Source organism: Falco peregrinus, chromosome 2, assembly GCF_023634155.1.
Source record: "Falco peregrinus isolate bFalPer1 chromosome 2, bFalPer1.pri, whole genome shotgun sequence".
Lineage (NCBI taxonomy): Eukaryota > Metazoa > Chordata > Aves > Falconiformes > Falconidae > Falco > Falco peregrinus.
The window spans coordinates 23,736,606-23,759,284 of record NC_073722.1 but is presented as its reverse complement, the minus strand read 5'-3'; the positions used below and the strand labels follow the sequence as shown (position 1 = coordinate 23,759,284).

At 42.6% G+C, this 22,679-nt stretch overlaps 1 protein-coding gene across 5 annotated transcripts in view; it reads right to left on the bottom strand.

Moving 5' to 3' along the window:
• Positions 1-22,679, bottom strand: part of CNOT6L (CCR4-NOT transcription complex subunit 6 like) — a 37,475-nt gene that overhangs the window by 6,194 nt on the left and 8,602 nt on the right. For 3 of the 5 annotated variants that reach the window (XM_055794248.1, XM_055794250.1, XM_027794926.2), the window contains exons 2-11: positions 10,211-10,332; positions 9,562-9,748; positions 8,997-9,082; positions 8,468-8,557; positions 7,583-7,651; positions 5,428-5,585; positions 4,215-4,369; positions 2,672-2,823; positions 1,294-1,518; positions 369-571 (exon numbers count right to left, since the gene is read on the bottom strand). In XM_055794248.1, coding sequence (XP_055650223.1) covers positions 369-571; positions 1,294-1,518; positions 2,672-2,823; positions 4,215-4,369; positions 5,428-5,585; positions 7,583-7,651; positions 8,468-8,557; positions 8,997-9,082; positions 9,562-9,748; positions 10,211-10,322 — 1,437 coding nt within the window. In that variant the 5' untranslated portion in view covers positions 10,323-10,332. Of the gene's footprint in view, positions 1-368; positions 572-1,293; positions 1,519-2,671; positions 2,824-4,214; positions 4,370-5,427; positions 5,586-7,582; positions 7,652-8,467; positions 8,558-8,996; positions 9,083-9,561; positions 9,749-10,210; positions 10,333-18,203; positions 18,306-22,679 lie in introns of those variants that run through there. The other 2 variants (XM_055794249.1, XM_027794927.2) reach the window with 2 other exon arrangements.

Here is a 22,679-nt window from a genome sequence, read left to right as displayed (position 1 = left end):
AGGGAGAAAGAGAAACACGACAGTGAGAACAGACCTCGCTCCTGGCACCCTGAACTCAGCTGGCTTCTGGCTGCAATTCACGGGAAGAGGCACAGCGCTGGAGTTAGGGTAAGAAACGCGTGCGGCGTTTCACGTTCGAAGCGCTGCATCTGTTCTCATTAAGTCACTGGCCAAAGCCAGGTCGGAAGCTTAAAAATGCCAGCAAATCAAGGATTTGTGTGCGGTAGGAAAAGTGTCCAGCAAGTGTAGGAACCAGTGATGAAGCACTTACAGGAACAGAGGGAAAGACAGCCAATGATCAGAAAACTACGACAGCATCCTGGGGAGACCAGGTCAATGTCTGCCATTTCAGAAAAATCGCTGCTTACTTTGAAATCAAAAGTGTAATTGGTGTAAGGCATCAAGTTGTTTTCATAGGCGCTCTTGAGTTGGAAGCCATGCGTAATTCTTCCTTCAGAAGCCCCGTTTTTTCCGTTGCCACTGAAGTTCATGAGACACTCGTTATAACGCAACTCCTTGAAGTCCTTGTGGTTGTCAGCTACTATGCCATTGCTTAAGTATTCCACTACACCTGTTTGCAAAGGAAAGGATTCAGGGAGCTGCTTTAAAATACAACGTTCAGGGAATGTTGGCCTCGGAGTTAAAAACCAAAACACCAAAAACCCCACACCATGAGATTAGAAAAGAGCTTTTTTTTCCCCATCTAAGGGGAAATCTACACAGCAGCTTTCTTGTCCATGTCTGAGCCGTACGCACCTTTCTGACAAGCAGCCAGGGAACTGAAGCTCTCCAGCGGTTTTGACACGGACTTTTGAGGATTACAGTAAAACCCATGGTGCATGTATTGTAGTACACATGTGACGGGGTGCTAGAGAGGCAGCTTTCATACGTACACCTGACACTGCAGTACTGAACATCATCATTGCTAAAGCAAACCGGTCTCCTTAGAAAGTTTTCATGGTCCACCACGAACTTGCGTCTTTCCTACTTGTTATTTCTGCTCAAGGCATGGGCATTTATTTAACTACTTATTTAAGAACTACCTGTGCTTTTCTACATTGTTGTAGGCACAACCAACTCTTCTGGAGCATACAAAACTGATCGCAAAAAGCAGTCGACTCAACCGGAGGACTTGCATTCTCTTCAGCCAGATTTCGAAAGACAGTTGTTACTAAGAAAGCTTTCATCCACACCTACCCAGGGAAGTGCAAACTGCCCCAGTGCCCTCGGAGGAAAAGAGGATTCAAACGTTCTAAAATGGTAAGCTAAAAATTAAGCCCAAACCAGTCTTACCTGAATCAGGCAATGAGTTGAGATCCGCACACAGCACCAGAGGGATAGAGTTAGGATCTGCTGTTGGGCTACCGGGCCTGCTTGAGGCTTTCTCAAGGATATTTTTCAGTTCCGAGACAAACATCATAGTCTGAATGAGTTTCACATCTGAGTATTCAGGGTCCCAGTGCATGTGGGCATTGGCCACAATAAGCAGCTGTTTGTCCACATGAAGTGATTTCATACCTGGATAACCAAACACATTTTCATCAGGGAAGGGCTGATTGTGTGAATACGCGGATTCCTCCCTGTTAACCTTCAGGGTCTAGCTACTAAGGACTCCAAGTGGGACACACCAGCAGATGGATATACTTTCATTGCTGGAAAAAAGGCATTACCTGAACCACTACCGCTTTCTAAATTAGCAGCATTCACATGATATTACGTCACTAACTAAATTGCTCCAACATAGGAAAGAAACAGCCAGCAAAATCTGGTACCATTACAATTGCATTCCTTCTCTACTGCTCAGGTGGTCATCACTTGACCTTGCACCACTGTTCGATATTTCAGGCACAAGGGAGTTTTCTGACTCTTAGCTGCCACAGTACGGCAACTTGTTCCCTTGCGAAAAACTCAAACCTGCTTAAATGAATGCAATATGAACGCTGGAGCTGCTTTTACTATTTATCCAAGAAAGAGTACTCTGAAAGATGGGGCATGAAGTCACAGGCAGCTCCTTCCAGTCCTACAATTCAGACATTCTGCTCCTTTGAAGGGTACGCCAGCAACAAGCGATCAAAAAACCAGACAGGCAGACAGAGCAGGGTGGCAATTTTAAGTATGTTGAAATCATCTACTGCATCTGATCAAACTTAATCAAAGTGTGACAGTCAGTCAATCAAGTGGCATGACAAGATACCTGATCATCTCATTTTTCCCCATCAGTACATCAGCACTATCATATAATCACTGAGGGAAGATGGAAGAATTCAATCAAGGGGGAAAAACAAGAGTTGAAAACGGAAGTTGAACATTACCAGCTGGTACCAACGTTACTACTGGTAAAAGCATATGCACATAAATACACTGACCTTGGAAAAGTTGAATTCGTCATGCAGAATTTAACGGAATAAGTAAGCAGAGACAAAAGCTTGAAAAGAGCAAGCTAAATGCTGGGCACCTGGCTGCAAGTGCAAATTGTATCACGTGTCCTCTCCTAGCTACCGATGGGCTATCTTTTCTCAAATCAGCACAGTGAACAGCGCTGGCTCATCTGCCAGTATTTGGTTACCACCCACCAATGGCAATAATATTCTAAAGAGCCGTATTATCTAGGAACAGCTCATGCCTTTATGTGGAACTGAATAATCACTGAGAACACCACAGGCGTACTCACTTGCTCCAAATAATTCTTTGTGCACCTCTAACACCACAGCAACTCCGATGTTGTCCTTCGTCATCACTCTATTTAACATAGCTTCCGAACCTTCAGAGTTAGCCATTGCCACCTGGTTGAACTCCACTGTATGCTTCTGCACCAGCGTAAATCTGATTGAATAAAGAGAATCACATGTGAATGTGTGATGTACAGCTACATGAAAAGACATGGTTTCTGTCTGCACTCCAGTCAACCACATCCAAAGACACGCTAAGGCACATTCCTTTTGTCCTCTCATTTTACAAAAGTAAAAACAGTTCTTAGAAGTACTCCCCCAGTCAGGATACAGCTCTCGGTCTGGCGAGATACTCTCAGGGGAGACAAGATACCTGGGGTTTAGGAAGTGTTTATTTGTTTCAGCGTAGCACTCTGAGGGGACTATTCAGAGCAATGCTCACGGGTTACTGCACCTCCTCAGGAGTGTTCTAGGCAAAAAAATTAAGATGAGATGGTAATTAAAGGCTTAGCTGTTACTTTCGGCAAATGCATTACTAAAAACCAGCTTCTTTCAAACTGCTAGCTGCCACCATTAGTTTTGTGAAATTGGTTTTTCATTCCTTTCCAGCCTTAGGATGCCTGAAAATGCCTTGCTTCAGCACAAACTGAAGCCTACCTATAGAAGGGGGTTTCTTCATTTTGTGCTCTAAGAAAATTAATAAAGAGTATTATTAGTCTTCTGTTTTCACCCATGAAAGCCACAGAGTAATAATCAGTTCTCTATATACCCTTGTTAGCTTTGAGGTTTGAAAAACGTCAGTTTGTTTTCACAGATTTCCTCTATTCAAAATCAGTCGAGTTGTTTTTATATATGATCTCAAAGGCATATTTTTGTTTTCTGGAAGCAGTGAAAACTCTGAAAGAGAGCTAACGCTTTGCAAAACTTCCATTCTAATCACTGAAAACCATTCTGAGGCAATATTCAGAGGGATACTTGATGTGGTACAACCTGTGAGCAGTTTACACAGACCAGAAGTGTGGATGCCAGCACCTCTCCTCCTTTTCCAATAGTTTGATGCTTTTAGTGTACCAGAACTTTTTGGATCAGGTATTCAACAATGTAACATTTTGATTCATAATATTCCGTGATCCTTTGGCAGCAATACATCTTTTAAATAGCTGAAGATTAAGCCAGCACAACTTATAGATCTTTAGAGGGGTGAAACTTCTGTCAAGCAAGGTAGAAGTTTGCAGAGACGGTGAAGTAATTTATTAGATCTGCCAAAACCCACGCACACAAAGCACTTAAGTTTTTACTTTTACTAGCCCTCCTGCAACTTCCCTGTTCTGAAGTGGTATCTTTGTTCATAGTCCGAAGGGAATGGAAGGACTGTGTTGCAAAGAGAGCAGCAAAAGGGAAGGGAGGATCATTCTTTGCAGTGAACTTTATCTTCTGTTTTATAGCACAGTATTTCAGTTACCATGTACCCTGGGAGAGAAAAGCTTTCAGACCTAAATCAACCTGGTTTTAATGTATTTTTAACAAGCTACTTCTGGCCCTTACTTTTCAGTTTTGAAGAATATTGCACAGCCATCCACATGCTTTTTCTCCTGCTCAGACATGATTTTGGCACGTGACTTTGGAGAAAAGAATCCATCATATCCTCGTTCTTTCAAGGCTGGCAGAAAAAGGGTGAAGTATTGCTCTGTTTCCACTTCCTGGAATTGAACACAAACATCTTAGGCTAATAAAGTCAAGAAAACCCTTCCTATCGTTGTATGGCAGCTTGCGCCTGCCTCGGCTTGCAGTCAGCAGCTCTCACCGAAGCAAAAAGCTTCTGTTTGCACAAATCATGTCACTTCCTAGACTAATGGCCTGCTGGAAACAGATTTACATTCCTGGATATCCTGGAATCCCCCCTAAAAGGGAAAGTGACAGGTGTATTTTGAGTAGGAATAGATTACACCTGATATTTTTGACAATCTGAATGTGGATACCATCCCAGGTTAAAACTTCTGAGGGGTTGACAGATATGCAGCAGCAATTAATATTTAATTATTAAAGCTCCTTCACAATGGAGTGCTCTTTCACACAAGGGTCTCTCGCTGTTCTGTAACAATACAGTTTCTTTGTAGTAACATTTGGTCTCCCAAGAGGATGTCAGAGGTTGATCTCTTGGGGTTTGCAGACCAAGGTAACTACTCTCTGCTTGTGTAAGATTTTTGCCTACCACAACTTGCTTAAAAAACAAAAGATCTGTTTAAAGGCAGGAGCATCCAACTGTTGTAAACGTCAGCAATAAATTTCTAATATCACAGCAGGATATACATAACAATGGCAACTGATACTTAACTTTGACCGTGAGAGTCCCCTTTTGCCAATGCGAGTATTTTTGTAACTTTACCTTCTGTACCAACCTGGAATGGGCTAGGAACAGTGGCATTTGGGGCTATAGCGTTCTACATTCTCCCCTTCCGCAGTAAACCCCGTACACCCAGAGGGAGAGTATTTAGGATGCTTATCTGAGGGGGAAAAGACCCAGATCTTCCATTGCAGATTACCCACTGATTTAACTAATTGTATCTCACTTACTTTGTTTCACGTCATAAAACACAAGCCAATGCATAAACAAGGAGCTACGCACACAGCTTGTATTGGTAAGCCCCAGAATTTGTTAGCAAGCAGGCGAACACAGTGTTCTCAAGAGAGCATTTAATTCTAAAGGTGGAAGCTAATGTTATCTGTTTCTGATGAAAAACGGTTATTTTCCACTTACTTGAAGACTAATGATATCTGCATCACAGTTGACAATTTCTTCCATGATTCCTTTTTTTCTATACTCCCAATTGAGGGCCCAAGACGGGCAGTAGCCGTAGAGCTGCCGGGTGGCATATTTATCACACAACACATTGTAACACATAACTGTGAATGAAGCTGGAAGGAAAGAAAGAAAGAAAGGGAAAGGTTATCAACCTTTGAAGATTACAAAGGCTGAACTTAAGCCAAAATACTGAATCTTGCAGGGTCTGTTCTGGAGGCCCTACTGAACACGAGTCAGTGGGCTCATTCCACTGAGCGTTTCATAAGCAGGAGTAAAAAAGGCTCTGCTGAGCCAGCAGTTACCACCTAAGGCTAAACTCTTCCCCCCCAGAAATCAGCATTACTACCAAAATGAGAGGACGGCACGTGCGTAACAAAGCAATGCAATCCCATTTCTCAGTCAGTTCTTTACGACCTTTGGGGATGGGTGACATTTTAGGGGTCAGCAAGTATTAGGAACAGTCACTGTCTTTGGTAAGGAGAGGGAAAAGAGCAGGCATTTCAGTGATGGAGTCAAACCCCAGTATTTATTGCATGAGGTGCCTTGATACAGCAACTTCAGGCTTAAGTGACCTGTACAGTTCTAAAGCAAAAGCAGAACCAAGCTGCTGAAGAAGCCGTCGCTGTGTCATAATACCACAGCGTCAGACAGAAATGCTCCTTTAGAATGCTCTGGTTTTAGGCAGTCTGATTCCAAAATATTTGAATATTTGTACAATTTTCCTAGCACCCGTACAAGGTTTGTAAGTTGTATCAAGTTGTATCTGTGTCTATCGAGGCGAATGGGGAGAGAGAGTTCTGGGTGAGGGCAGGGAAGTGAAGAAAAAATGAAGTCATAAATTAGCAAGCACCTAATACATTATTAGGCCACATTTAAAAAAAACACGAGAAGTCAGCATGCAGCTCATCAGATCATTCAGTGTGAAATACTTTCACACACAAATCTCTCAACTACCCTAGATTTTACATCAAAAAAACAAAAAGAAAGGTAAATACAACATCTTAGCACCATGCCACTGGAAAAGCCTGCTCATATCTGCAGGGAAAGAAGCGAGTTTTTACTATTAGACTACCCTACAACTGCAGGTTTTTTATATACTCGCAGTCAAAGCAGATTTTTGCTGTTTGGTTGTTTCAATTTTATAACAACAACCAACTGGCTTGTTACAGTTTCTACCATGAAATATTCCACAGCCCACTCACCTAATGCTATGCTTTCTAATGTCTTCTGAATTCTGTTTCTGCTCAGGAAGTTTGGTTTTAAAAAATAAAACCAAAGTCCGTAAAACTCTGCTGAGATACTGATTTGTAAGGGAATTTGAAATAGAAAAGCAGAACTTAATGTTGTGGTGGCTTACAGGACTTACAGCATTTTCCATTTCTTGGTTTTTTTCTGGTTTGTCATTCTTTAATATCAAAAAAAGTGACACGTGCCTAACGCACGACTGAGTTAAGCTTTGAAGACCTGCCAATTTCACGCTTCTAAAAAGAAAAAAGTACAGAAGACTTGCCATGTTATTCTTGCTGGCTATTAATCTGACCTTCTGCAATACAATATTCGCATTTTGATTCTTTATACAAGCTCACGGATGCCTTTTGAGGGCTATATTCAGGATGCACAGGGGAAGAAGAGCCACTGGATTTGGACAGCCTGAAGAAATGCTGCCTCTTGCACTTGACGGAAAGCAACAATAGAGGGCATTAAACTAACTTCAATAGCAGGCGCTCCACGTGTTTACTTGCACATAGGGACTTCTCTAATCTCACTTTAGCCAGCCTGTGCGCGCACACGGCATTTGTATACAGTTATTTTAAACTTACTATTTCTGAAAAAGGAATTCTTTTTAAAAAAAGCTCTTTTTCTCTGGCATCACTGCCTGGAACAGTTTTGGAAAAGCCTAACATGGAAAAGAAATGACCGGCATCCCATTCAAATCACAAAAATGGTATTTACAGCACGGCCATATGTTAATTGTTATAGTACAAATGAACGCTAATTGCTATTTTCAATCTGATGCACGTAAGGCAGAAGACTTATCTGAAAATAAAGCCAAAGAAAAGTCTTTCAGCTCATCATTGTGTGAACACAGGGAAAAGAACCACAGATTTACCTGAGGGCAGAATTTGGTCTCGTTCTTTTAAAGTAATCCATGGCCTTGGAGGCAGCTGCTCTGGATGAACTAAAACAAATTTAAACCAGTGATTAATTCAGGGTTTATATTTGTAACTCACAATTTCTAAGTCAAAATGATGACTGAACAACTATGTCCATACTGTGCTCTGCAACCTCAACTCTCCAAGTCTTTTTACACTCCAGGGGAGGCAAAAATCATTTAAATGGCTAGCTACAGTAAAAGCAAATTTGTCAGTTGTAAGATTCACGACTATTTTTCTCTCTTGCTTTCAAACCTAGAAGCACCACCAAAACACTCCTGCACTTTTAACACACTGCTGTAGAAGGAAGGGTAAGTCCTGTAGTGGTTCAGACAATCCACACTCCCCTTCTCCAAGAACCTTACCCTATAGCCATCATTCCTGCAGTGTTGTAACTTGGTAGACATCAAGTGGCAAAACAGAAAGCTCTGTTACAGAACCACGAAGCAGGATTTAAACTTGATATTTTTAATCACTTTGGTGTTTCTAGATCTGAATTCGACATTCTGCTTGCATTTGGATTATAATTTTTAGTGGAAAGTATCACAATGGCTTCAGCAAGGAAGACTTTGCACTTTCTTGGTAATTGAAGGGTTTCAAACAGAAGAGTGGGAACAACTGGCTGTAATATGGTAACATGGGAAAAGCTTAGATGATACATGTCAACCTCTTCCATTGTGTGCGAGCGTGCCTGTGTACGACTGGAACCACTTGACAAAAACACAAAAGCAGCTAGAAAATACTCTCCCTTCCGTGGTTCAGATTCTTGTTTTAGCAGCAAATACTGTCAGAAATGTATGCTTTTAAACCGCTTCTGTCAATCAGATTTGTAGGGCTGTCACCTGCTAGATTGTCAAGCATGTAGTTCAGTAGCTTTCGAGTTCCGTCTGGATCCTGGTAGAGGCTGAGAATATCTTGTGATAAAGGATTGCCTGCCAACAGCATAAAACAACAACTGGGTGATTAGCTGCCTGACTTTCTTGAGGCTTTCCAACCAAAGAAAACCTCCCATAATAAGAACAGACAAATTGACTCAGAAGATCTTTAGGTTGCTTAACTTGGAACTGTAGAATACCACAGTAACAGTGCTACAGAAATAACCAGCACACACAGACTTTCTTCCTTCAGCTCACCTCGATCAGGGTTAAAGGGTCTATTTACCTATCTACAGACTTGAAACAGGCTTGTAAGGAAGTTTAATAGCATTGAAAAAGAAAAACATTGTTTTCCAAACTGGCTGGTCATTTTTGCTACAAGTTTCATTATCTCAAATAAACTGTAAGAAAATCATGTAATACACAAAGCTTTTGATCCCAGGCCCCTCAGTCATCCAAGAGTACTGCTAGGAATGCTTAACTGTCAGGAACTCACCTTTCAAACCTAGGGTTTGTAGCTGGAAGAGCCGTCCAAGTTCATAAGGCAAAACCCGTAACAGATTGTTATTTAAAAGCAATTCCCTGCAGCAAATGCAAAAACATTTTTCATGAGTATCACTTCAGAAGAAAACTCTTAAAGCGCTCTATGCTGCTTCATCTTCAAAGATGACACTTTTCACCCTGAATTTTTTTGTATTATGGAAAGATATGTCAATCTTCTCATTTCAAAGCATGACTGAAATACTTTCAATAGGGAAAAAAAATAGCCACAAAAAATCCAAAACACGAAATTAAATCAGGGAGAATTTAAACAGCAGGCAGTCACCAAGTCTCAAGGAATGTTTCAGAGCAGAAGACTACATAGCTTATAGACATGTATCTGTAGTGATAGAAAAGAAGGGTAATGAACCCAGAAGTAATTATTAGAACTGAAGCCTTGCACCAATCTTGAATTTTTCAGAATAATTTTAAATACAAGAAGGAAAGCTAGAGGAAAACTGTGGTCCAAATCCCAGAATATAGATTTTTTTGACAGGTTCAACCAGAACAATTTCTCTCACCTGAGAGATACCATGTTTCCTAGTTCTGCTGGTAAACTTCTGAGTTTGTTGGATGACAGATCCAGGTAAACCAGATTATGAAGCTTGGCAATATCAGGTGGAATGCGAGTAAGATTATTGTCATTGAGGTGCAGAGCAGTCAAGTGCGTCAGCGACCAAAGTGACGTACTTAAGCTCCGCACTCTACCTGAAAGAGAAAAGAGTCACCTCTTCAGTCAGGTTTGCACTCTCAGACCATCAGATACCAACTATATGGGGGATGTCAGACTATGGGATTTCCATTTTGGAAACTCCACCACTTCACTGGAACACTCAGTGGCACTTGCAAAAGATACCTTCGCGTATCTTTTCTATGAGCAGACTTTACTTACCTAACCCTCCCAGTTAAAAGGATAGAGACAGAGGTATGGTTCTAGGGAAGCTGATGTGCTACGCAAAAACTCACATCCAGTCCGAGTTGGTGTTTTAAATCAACTGGGCTGAACGTGAGCCAGCCAAGCTCGAAGGCAATCTGCTAAGTCTGTTAGCCCTCCTCCCCCAACTTAGAATAGCTGTTTTCACAACAGGATCCCCCATCTGAAAGACTCTGATGCAATCCTGGGGTACTGACAACTCCGCCGAACCAAAATTCAAAACGAAATCAACTCACCCGAGATCTCTAATTCAGCCCAGTGCGACTTCTTCCCGTTGGCTACCTCTTCTGCTGACATGATTGTGTAAATTCTGCGAGGATCTGGGGGATCATATTTTTCCTTTGGCATCCCTGTTAGTCTGAAAGACCATCACAACCATTACCATCTGCCACTCAACAACATTTCTTCATTTCTAGCCCTCCAGGTGATTACCTTCCCCAGTGACGCTCTGCAAAAACACATGCCCTGGAGTTTACATACAACAAATATCACGCTGACATCAGCCCAACCGCTCCCAGCGCATGGACTTCAGCAGGTGCTCAGACCTTTGCAGAATACGGGTCCGTAATGCCAAAGGGCATTTCTCTTCCCACAAAGTTTGGTCCTCTGCAATCGTCTGCAGAGTTACCTTGTACTGCCCCGATACAGACTTTCTGGATTCCCTAGTTTATCCCCCCGACCAAAGCACAACCTATGTCATCACTGAGTTATTTGCTGCGTGCAGAACCTGCAGACAAGATGACAGCATTTCCCTGTTCACGGCAAAAGCACACGGACTGCTCCCTCCTGTAGTTTTCACAGGGAACCAACGATTGAATGGAAGGCTCTCCTCTTTGCTTGCACAGCAATTATTTTCAACATACAAAGTCCCGTTTTTGCACTCCACTTACAAAAGACTTGAAAATGCAGTCTGAAGGGGAATTAGCTCAACTTTTCCATTAATGAACTAGCTTTTCTGTTTTGTGCCTTTTCATGCTCAGTATCAGTCAAGACCTTTTTACTTCTAATGGCCTAGGAGACATAAAACAAGCTCCAGTAAAATTCTCATTAGTTGTTCTCATGCACACAGGGCTTCAGCCCAGTTCAAAGCTTTAATACCAGATGCACTCGTGTCTTAAGGGTGAGCTTGCGCACACACAAATTCAACTGATCTCGTTTTCCAGATTCTTGTCAGAAGAGAGCTCCAAGGTCCCGTTCAAAAACCATACACTTTCCAGATGACACGGGGTGAAGTTTCCCTCCATACCTCCCCAGACTGTTGTGCTGAGAAAGACTCAGCAGGGAGAGGGGTTGTTTAGTTTAAAAACATAAGGTTAGCTGAATTTGCTCTTCACTGGTCTTTTCCTCCCCAGACACACAAAATACACAAACCCTGATTTTACACAAATTCAAAGCAGCTGGTCTGCAGGATTCATTTTTTCCCTCATATACACATCTCTACTACAACTGGCTGCAATAGCTGTGAAGTTGTTAGAACAACTGTAACTCGTTTGGTTTGCTGAATTGACAAGACAGAAAACGATGAAGAATTTGAGAAAACTAGTTTGAGGGTTTTTTTAGCTAGTCCAACTAAACAAAGATCACACATCCCCTTTATGAGCTTAAAGTACTGCAGTTTTTTCCCAGTTGATGCAGATAGCCAAACCAGCATTCCAGCACTGCACAGGCGCAGTTGGGAGTTGTCAACAGGAGTTGACAACAGGAGTTGTCAGGGCTGTGCCCTGCAAAGGGTCTCCTGGTGCTTCCTTCCCTGACGCCCAAGGAAATTCCATTCACACTGAATTAAGGCTCCCTGTTGCAAGTGCAGGGCAGATGCGAGCCCCATGTCTAATTATAGCCAACTTCTATTTACCGGTGAAGTCATACGGGGAGGAAAGCTACAGGGTAAGAGGATTCTGCACTCACACTGCTCAGCTGCAGCAATTCAGTTCGGGGTGATGAATGAAACAGATTGCTTAAGAACACGGGATTAGACCTGAAATCTTTTGATTCTCATTTCAGAACCCCAAAATCGTGAACGGCACTTCCTGACAAAATCAGAGTTACAGGTTATGCTTCAGGAGCATTACATCTCCGGTGTGTGGGTTTTGCTGGTTTTATTCTCACTGTTAAACACATGCATGTGCAAAAGCAGGGAGCAGCCCCGGCCCCATAAACAGATTCCTCACAGCCCCTGCTGAGAGGCGTAAGAGCCGTCTTTCACCTTTTCTCCTGGGCATTCTTGCCCTTAGATGCGTATGAAACTAATCCACATTCCAGTGAGTCTCGGCACGGCTTTTCCTGGATTTTGCTAGACCCCTGGAAGCGACTGGAGACATCCAGCAGAGCTGTGAATCACTGCTGAGGGGGGGGGGGGGGCCCAAGACCCGAGCACTGGGAGAGCTTGCAGTCCCTGGCAGCTGCAGAGAGCACGGCCCCAGTCACAATGCCTGCACGGAAACACATTGCAACACTACCACACTTTGCATTAAAGCCTAACCGCCTCAACTAGCACAGACTATATTATCTAGCATACTACTCAATACAAATTTTACGTGCTATACACCCGAATCAAGACCTCGGTCCTAGCATTTCAGACACGGCATAAACAGAGTGAGTCTGCCCATGCCACAAAGCAGCAAGCTAGTTCTGCAGCAAGTAAAGCTGTCACATCACTGTCACAGGATTACCTGCAATGATCCTTTAACAGAAAATGAGATTTCATTACCTGGCAATATTTATTTCATCTGCAAGGCATACTGCAGATTAGAACAGGGAAACCTGAAAGCTCGGTGGTGAAAATCAAGCAGAATACTGACAAAAGGGTTAAGGGTTTATGGCAGAAAGGAGGTTTTTTGATCTTTAACTCTTAACCATCAAACATTTGAACTGACCCAGGATGAGTCTTCATATTGCTTTTTAATCAGTTACATCTTAAAGCAATCCGTGCTTCTACCACAGCAGGGGTCCCAAGACATCACAAACTTTGCTGCCCTGTAGCCAGCATCAGCACTTAGGTGAGTGCTCTATTAAACATGCTGTGCTCACCGAGTCTTTGTAATTCTTGTTTTCTACAGCATAGTATTATAGTAATATCAGACCCAGGCAGATTTAAATTTCAGTTTCTGCATACGGTCCCCTCCCTGCCCCATGTACTGCGGGCAAAAGCTTTGGCCACAGTTCCTTCCTATGGGCTTCTCAAGGTGCATTTCCAGCTAAAAAAGCAAGCGGGAAATTATCCGTATTTCTGCTTGCCATCTCATCCCAAGCCAGACACAGATGGCTAACAGCTTGGGAAGGCTCAGTCCAGCCAGGGGTCCTGGCTGTCACACGCACGTCGATTCAAAGTCTTGAAGCAGCAGCAGTCTCCTCCAGCTGCTGAGCAGCCTCACTGGAAACCAGAGCAGGGCTTGCTGTTCCCACTGCCAGACCCCAGCAGCTCCTCACAATGGGGCAGAAGTCGGATAAATATCCCAGGGCCTGGTGATTAAGTCTTTAAAACTGCAGTGGTTAGACCATCTGAGTCACCCTGTACTCATCCACACCTGCCCACAAGCCAAGAGATGACCACTGCCCAGGTGACACCATCAAAAAGCTTCAGGATTACAGTTTCCTCCTTGGCAGGGAACCCAATTAAATTATGTTGAAATATAGCTCATTATGAGAAGTGCTCTGCCAATTTAAAGCAATTTGCGGCAGTCAGAGGCCCTCCAACAAAATGAGCCCTGAACTGCGAGTCAAACGACACGCACATTTTTCAGATATTAGTCACATCAATATTATTTTGAAATAGTAGTGAGTCAAATGAGCATCAGCGTAATTTCCACAGTTACAGAAAAGGGAAAACAAATCTAAATCAAATATACTTTTTTTTTTCCCTGCGTAACAGCAACATTGAGCAAGACTTGAAAGCCACCACATGTGTTTTTTTTTGAAGTAAAAATGAATTCTGCCCAAGTTCCCAAGTTGTATCATTCCCATCTCTCCCTCTGCTTGTCCTGGAACTAAACCAGTATCCAAGAATCCCAACCTATTTTAGCTCGGTCTTTGGGGAGCTACACTGAGTTCCCTGAATCAGTTAACCCCCAAATCAGACATACATTAGCACAGTCATAAGGAACAAAGCAGGAAGCTCCAGGCAGAGACAGGAGGACTGAAGTAGCGCTGATTTAGGTCAGCTTGAGCGGAGTTGCATCCTGTGGGTTCAAGTAAGGCTTTTGCTAAAATTCAGCTAATACAGGTGTGACTTGAGCAAAATACGTGCACTCAGTTCCTTTGCTTCTCAAGTGGGACCAAAAAAAAATTCTTGCCAGCTTTTCTTCTGAAGAGTTCCCTTCGGAAACTTTTGAAGCAACTAAAACTTGTTCTCCACTACAAATCTAACGCTGTAAGCTGAAACAGTATGACCCTGATATTGTGTGAATTAAAGAAAACCTGAACATGAGAACAACAATACATTAGTAACAACAGTATTTAAGCTCTGAACAAACTTTGAAAGCTGGGAGTTCCTAACAGTGTCATGCTTATGTGCCAACTCTTTCGCTACCAGTTACCCCCCAAAGCCTCGGCATGACTGGCACAGCAGGGTTACTCAGCTGAAACCCTGAGTATGGTCCCAGGTGAACTCAAACAGCTCTAGCTCAGCTGTATATAAAAAGGCTAGGGGGAGGTGATTTGGTTTGCAAGTATTGTAAGTTTGTGGCTGTCTTTTTTTTTACTCTTGTGTTTATAGGCTGCTGTATTTGTTGGCTTCTGTGTATGGGGCATGCTGACTATCAGTTAAAGCTAAAAATAGGAATAATGTAATAGTACTGAAGGTGTGAACAGTGAAAGAATAAAGTTTTGAGCCATCAGGCTGCACCCTAGGCTTCTACTCTGAAGACACATTTTTGGGGGGACAACAAACAACAGGAGCTTCTGCACGTTTGGAGTTTCAGACAACCAGGTAATAATCACTCTTCTGTAGTTAACTATCTAAGACTTTCTCAAGTTATACAGGTGTGGAGAATATGAGATGGGGAAGATTTAGTTAGCAGTATGAAATATAAACTGTGAATTTCTTAGGGAGAAGCTGCAGGCAGTCCTACAAATTGCATCAACAGAACATGAGAAAAAAGGACTCTATGCTAGGGATTAAGAAATTTCTTAACTCATAGTGTTTTTTTTTTATATGGGTGGGGGAAATCAACAGCAGCTGCAAACATAGAAAATCTCTTCCATTACAGAGTACACCCAAACAACCAAAGTAACTACCTCAGGGTCGATATGAGAGATGAACTGCATCACTATCATTTTCAGTGAAGTTGGATCGCTTCTTCCAAAGGCAAATACCCCCCATCAAGTAGAAGGATTAACGTGTGTCCAGTGGAAAGGGAAAGCCTGCTTAAAGCTGTCCAGATTATTTGGCATCTACGCTGCAGGAGGACTTTGAAGCCAGATAGGTCGAAGTCCCTTAGAGCTACGTGCTGCTGCAAAGTAATGACCAGTCCCTTCCCCACAGAGGTTAGAAGATGCATTTCTTAAATTTTGGTGACTATAACATGTTGTTCTGTTTAAGTTTGTTCATACCTCAATGCATAAATGAATTCTCTCGTTTCTAACGAGGAAGCAAATCGAAAAGAGCTGCAACTTCATCTTGCTTCAGCCCTATGTTCATGGATGTGTTGGCACAACTCAAAATCCTCGCCTCCAGCAGAGTGACATTCTTTGTGACTCCCCCCTCAGTCTCTGTATATAGATGAGTCAAACTGCCAAAGCATTTTGAAAACTATCCAGCAGACGGCCCTGAATCATTCCTCCTTCCTCTGTGCAGTAACAGCTTACTGTCCATCCACTTCCATATGGTGATCCCTCCCAGGAATTAAAAATTCTGCTGGCTGACGAGCCAGAGTGTGTGCATGCGCGTGTATACACACAGGCACACATTTAACCCTGGAAAGTTGGACCACAGGCTGGAAAACTGAGCCATTTTTATCTATGTATTTCGTAAACAGGACTAAATGGTTGCAAAGGGAGGAGAGGAAGGCTACTCATCTGTAGTAAGCATGTTTTGCTTTTATGTGAGCATATGACAAAAGTGTCCCTGTTTCAGCCTCCTGAGGGAGGGGGGGGAAGTACAACCAATACCCACAAACACGATTTAAGAGTACTTGGGGGGTGTGTGTGTGTGTGAAGATGCAGAAAATAAGGTGATTGTTTAAGGGTATGTTAAGGGGATTTAAAAAAACCTGCTAATACTAGTATATGCTTAAGGTAAACTATTTAGTTTATCGGTGTATCTAGTGTATATATACTAGCACAAAAATACGCATGGAGAATTCTGATAGTCTTTTGCCTGGATCTGCATTTTCTTCCTTGTGCTTTCCTGCAGGAACATGTTCAACCACCTCTGCATGTGCTGTCTCTACCAAGAGTTCAACGAGCACTGTGAGTTGCCAAAGGTTGCCAACTGTCTCCTTTCAGTTTCTTATTCCAAGTAACCTGACTGGGAATAGAGCTTATCAGTGAAAGAAATAAAAATGTCTCAACATGTTGGGGTTTTTTTATTAAAAAGAGAAAATAAGCTTTTTTGTTACTGTCATCTCCCAATACTGAGATTTCAAACAATTTTGAGGGAAGTATAATCAAAGTACATAAACAGAGACTACCTGGACACAAGTAAGTATCCTACCAACAGGAGGATAGTTAAACAGTAAGTGGAAGTAAACGCAAGGCAAAAGATGAAATTTGAAGTGAACATTAAATCTAAGGAACAACTAAAATTTCAATCTTAGCACCATGGAGCTAGCAACAAAAGATGAAGCCCACAAGTGCAAATGACAAAAAAAGTTTTGTTTTAGAAATCTGTAAAAAGATCTATTTATTTTTGTACCATCCATCCATGAAAATTGTTTCTCACAAGAAAGTACACTGACTCTGTTATGCAGAGGGCTCCTCTATGTGAGCTCAGTAGGACTATTGATCTCTACCCACTAGCAGTCTCTTCTTCAGCAGAAAGAGTCCAGAAACACATAGTTAGGAGAACTATGGAAATATGGATCATTAAAGGTCATTTACTTGTATCTCCTTCCAAGCCTACAGCAACATTAACTCTGCCTCTATAGAAACCTGTAGACAGGGCCTCAGCCTAGTTTACTTTTTAAAAATAATCCGGGCTCCAAGTGGGAAAGAGACAGAACCTTATTTCTGTAATGCTGCTAGAAAATTACATCAGCTTGTACTCTTCTCATCTGCTAATGCGTTTAAAAATACAGCAAGGTAATACAGGGGTTTTCTTGAATGACATCGGTCACGCATCTAAAACCAAACTTGCTTTAGTATGACATCTTTGCTACTCTTAGGTTCAGTACTTACATTCCTTAACTTGAAACTTTTAGGGAGTCTTCACACACATTGCAAGTTGAACATTTTTTTAAAACTGCCACCTCTTCTACATGATCAAGATAAATATTAGATGTAGAAAATACTTCAACAAAATAAGCTTCAGAAGTAATTTTCATAGTCCTTCCTTGTACCTATCACAAGGCAGATGTCCTTCAAGGACTGTAGCTTTTATATTGCAGCTGATGTAGGCAAAATAAGCAGAAGTGTAAAGCCCTAATTGGTAGGATCTCTGTACTGATGCTGAGAGGATGAAAAGCTGTTCCTCTAAGCTGTAGCTGGTCAGGAGGCATGTTTGTGCTGAGAAGCAGATGGGAACAGACTCTTTATTATGGTGCTGCCCCTGCCTAGCCCTTTTATCTTTGCCATAGTCAAGGGAAACTCACAGCCATCCACCAGGTTTGGAACAAGGCTGCACAGGCAGGAGGCATCTTCATGGAGTCACTTCAGGGTCAGGAAAAGAGCACTACTCCTTGATAGACTTTGGTTGACCATTTGTAAACTGTTGCAGTCTGTGCCACAGCAGTGGCAACCCCGCCAGAACCTGCATGCAGGATTTTGGGCTTGCACTCCCCACTCCAGCTAGCGAACCCAGAAGCATAGTGAAAAGGACATATCGACAACAAGCACAGCAACAATACAATGGAATTTGTCCAAACCTTGCTCTAGTTTTTATTCCATGTGGTACTTAGATTAGGCTCAGCACGAGGAGGCTATTTAAGTTTTGTCTGTTCAGTTCCACAGAAAATCCTCTCTTTGCTCATTAGCAAGCTCTTCATTGTGCAAGAGGCGCAGCAGTTCACAGGGATCTGCTAGAGGCTGTCGTTCAAAGAGACTGTTTTCAGGGACTGAAAATACAGTCACCGTTACCTTAACTACACAGCTTTCCTCCTTTCCAGCAAGGAACTGCCTGTGCCTAGCACGCTGGTTAGGGTGCTGGCTCAGCTTACACAGAGCTGCTCGCGTGCTGTTGAGTCCCTGTAAGGCAAGCAACACAAGGTGTACAGCCGGCTGCAGAGGTGTTCACAACCACAGCCCACAAGGCTTTTTGCCTCCTCTGTCTGTCTTGGCATACCAGCGCAGGGAAATTCAAACTGGGGGTGGGAACAGTGAAATGCAAGAGGTAACCAAGAACCTGCAGTTGATTGTAAATTCAGTGGTGGTGGGAGCCCAGGGGGCTTCATGTTATCACTTCAACAAAGACCATAAAAGCCCAGAGAAAAACAGAAAAGTCATATAAGCAAACCCTGGAGAAAAACAGCCAAAGCCAAGGGGAGGAGTGGGAAGGGAGGGAACGAGCTCCATCAGATTAATTCTAGAGCCAACTGGCACTCACTTGATGGAAATGCTAATTGTCCTACTGACATACACCCACTAGTTATTTCCCCCTGTTCCCTCATCTCCTCTAAATGAAATATAGAGTCTTTTCTTAAAGCACAGGTAACACAAGAACATCCAGGTTTCCACCCTTCCTCTTCCTTTATGTCACACCCCCACTTACAAGAACAGTTAAACTATTTATTGCATGGAAATACTATGTAGCATTCCGTAGTGATTTTTAATTTCTGTATTTGGTTAACATTTCAGTCCTTACTCCAAAGAACAGTTTCTGCTCTGGTTGAAATAGGCTGTTACCTCTCATGGTGTACATGACAACTCTTGAATATCTGCATCAAGTCATAGAGTAAAACATGCCTTTGTCTGCAGATGCCTTTTACGCTTGCTGCTTTCACAGGAGCTCTTAGGGGCTAGTTGACATGCAAACACAGGGTAGGTAGCTCCTCAAAAGCAATGCTCTGCTCAACAGAAATGCATACAAGGGATCTATTATAGGGCAAGAAGAGTTTCAACAGCCAGCCTGTAAATAAATCTAACCAGAAGGCCCCAAAGGGATGGCTTAAATACTGCATTTATTTACACGAGCATCCCACACTAGTTCAAAGAAATGACCCATTTGCAATGCTGCCCCATCCCCTGGAGAGCGCTGGTCTTTTAATGAGATACAGGACAGAGTGGCTTAAAGGATTAAGAACTGAAGTCGCTGGGAGCCTGAGGAAGGAAGCAGTCAGTGCTGGATCAGTAGCAAGCTTGAAGACAAAATGCTGTCCTGGGCTGTGAGCGCAGAAGAAAAGCAGCCGTGCACAGCTGCAACTTAAAGCTGGAGGTTTTCCTAGGTCCACTTTGACAGCAACAGGACCAGGGTGACAGAACTCTCCACACCAAGAACTGAGTGAGCCTGAAGTGGCGTGGTGCGCAAGCATCCTTCTGAGCCTCCAGGGAAAGAGTTGTTTTATTGACAAGCCTAATCCAACACCTCAGCTCATTCAGTCACTTGCTTAGAAACGATAAAAACCCTGTTAAGGTTGCCCCAAGCCAACACCTTGTCTCATTCAGCTCCTCATGATCAATAGTTGGAGAGAAGTCAGCTATCGACCTGTTTTTTGAGCGAAACTACACCAGAATTATTAATTCACCTACACCACTGCAGCGACTCAGAAGCGGTCTTCTCAATGAACATTTCTCCCTTTCTTTAAAAATACAACTGGAGTCCTCAATAACCTTTCATCCTTCAGAGAAAAGTTTGTGCTAGGAGAAAGGAACAAATGAGACGATTTCTGCAGCTACAATGTTATCTTACCCTTTAAATGGTAGGCTGCCAACACTTTAACAAAATAAGCAAAGCCCAGCAGCACTTCAGCTACTCTCCCTATATGACAGAAAGATAATGGCCAGCTTATCGCTCACAATCTGTGCTTTGCAGCAATAATTAACAGGGAAATCTGCCACTGTAAAACTTACTTCAGATAGCTTTAAAGTTACAAGGCCTGCTCTGTTCAACTACACGTAGATTTGGATGAGTCAAAGCTCTAGATTATAAAAGAAAGGAGATAAAAAAATAAGAAGCCAGAGAAAAAAGTACACACCAATAGTGGAAACTGTTTTGCAATTGCTGGCACAATAAATTAGCCTTTTGGTATTACAGCCCAGTTTCAACAGGTCACAGGACGTTGCACTAGTGCTCGAAGTAGCTAGGCTTGTATGCTCAGAAGAGGGAGGAGAAGGAAAGTGGATCTCTTTAAAATAAAGCAGTTTATAGGCATAAACCCTTTTCTCATAGGGTATATTTAAATGTACTTTACTTCTTTAATCAAAGAAGTAAAAAAGCTTGCCTGATAGCCTGAGAAAAGCATATTATTTGGATATCAAAAGGGAGTTAGTTCAGCTGCTTCTGTATCTGATTATCCAAATCTTTCCCATGTGCGTTTACACCACACTTAAACTTCTGTATACTGGATGTAGTTTTAAAACCAATGTTGATGAGTAACACGTACTCTTCTAGCTATGTTCCAGCAAGGTGGAAAATGAGAAACTACAGCAACAATAGCCCAAGACAATCTCTGCGGGGATGAGGAAATTCACCTCTGACAGGTGAGATGTGAGTATCTGGAAGTTAAACTATGAGCACCTATAAAATCTGACCACAGCAAAACACACAAAGGCTGTGATGTCCAGTGGGTCAAGACACTACCCAGGGGAGGAGGTATCCTGTTCTTTAAACCAAAATTAGCAGCAGGCTAATTCTGTTGCCCAGAACGATCACTGTAATAGTTTATTGGAAGGAAGCAGGCCATATGGGAACAAACCCTGAGGTATATGTCAGCTGGCAAGAGGGGTCATGGCCAAGAGCTGAAGTGAATTGTGCCCGTTCCTCTGCCAGAAGATAGGTTGAACTTGGGTTGATTCTTCTGTTCAGCCACTTCAAGGAATTTCATCTAAAGCGCATGCATCACCTACCCAAGGAATAAAAATGTGGCAATTTCTGCCAAAGTTTTTCAAACAGGTCCGTTTTCTGTTATTTCTTAATATGCTAGCACGTGAGAACTTAATTCATGAGTTTCCTAATGTCTGTGTTGGCAAAGGGTTCCTTGCAGTTCCCCCTCCCTCCCCATCATGCTGAGTTTTGGTCATGGTCCTTCGCTGTGGATTCAGAGTTACACAGCCATCAGGCACTGATGCAAATGCTGCGGCCCCGATGCTTGCTTTCAAAGCAGTGAGGTGCCAGGATGTCCAAGTACACATGACACTAAGGACTATATAAACCTGTGAAGAACATAATGATCTCTGAAAGGAAGTTAAAGAAGAGAAATGTCTGAAGCCCCGGTTCTACCAAGTGTCACTCACTGCTGGGTAGCACACCCCCCCCACACCCCCCCTGTTTTAGAGTCTAAAGCAAGAGTACAGACACAGTGGGTATGCGGAAGAGGCAGGTACATATTCAGGAATGCTGTAGCATTGTTGACAGCTTGAGGCTTTAAAACACAACACCTAATTTTGCAAGTAGAAAATACTTCTGAGTTATACTCATCTCCCCGCATACACATCTAGGGTTGTTTTGTCCATACCAGCAGCCACCACGAAATAAATAGCCATCTATTAAAAATTGAACGGTTCCACATTCACATGCATGGGGGAGCTCTGTTTGGCAGCACCTACGGGTACTACAGCAGGCAGGAAAACATCTTGCAGACTAGGTGTCATCACAGGACTAGTCACTGTGCAGTCCTCAAGTCAAACCATACATCAAAGAATAAAACTGATATCCTAAGGTCATAGCCTCACTTAGGCTTTGCTCCATAAATCTGCAAAAAGGCTATATAATCTTGTAATCTGAGATATGTCAAAGAGATCGTAGTACTGTAAAAATACCAAACCTCCTATTCTATCCGCAGGTCTCAAACACTTAATGTATGTGCTTCTCTCATCCACTCAAAATATTCCTAATTTATGAGATGAACTGCACTTATTCCCAGTCTTTCACTCCAGAGTGAGAAGGAAGAGGATCATTGCACAGGTACAAAAGCATGCCTACAGACTGAACTACTCCCAGTGGTAAGACATGATTTGGTTGGAGGAAAAAATGCAAGCCAAGGGCCATCTGACAATCTGAACCAGACTCTTCCTGGCACTTGTGACTATATTCTGGTATGTGAGAATTCGTCTGGCCCCGTTTTCCTTTTGCTTTCTTAACTTTCCAAAACAAGAAGGGATTAGAGGAAAGGCGTTCACAAGTGGAAATTTCTGCTGGGTGGATAATTCATCCTGTGTTACTTCCAGGGCCAGTTGTAAACTCATGTAACAGAATAAATATAAATTGAATTTTAAGGTATAGAGGAAGCACTAACCAGTTTTCTGGAACTACATTCCACACTGTCCCAATTGGCCTTTTCCTGCCCAGAGCTGCAAGTTCCATGAGTCTAAGAAAATGCAAAGAGTGTTTTCTTTTACCTGGACAGCACTGTTTCTGACAACTGCTATGCTTTTATGTCCCTTGCAAATCAGTTTTAG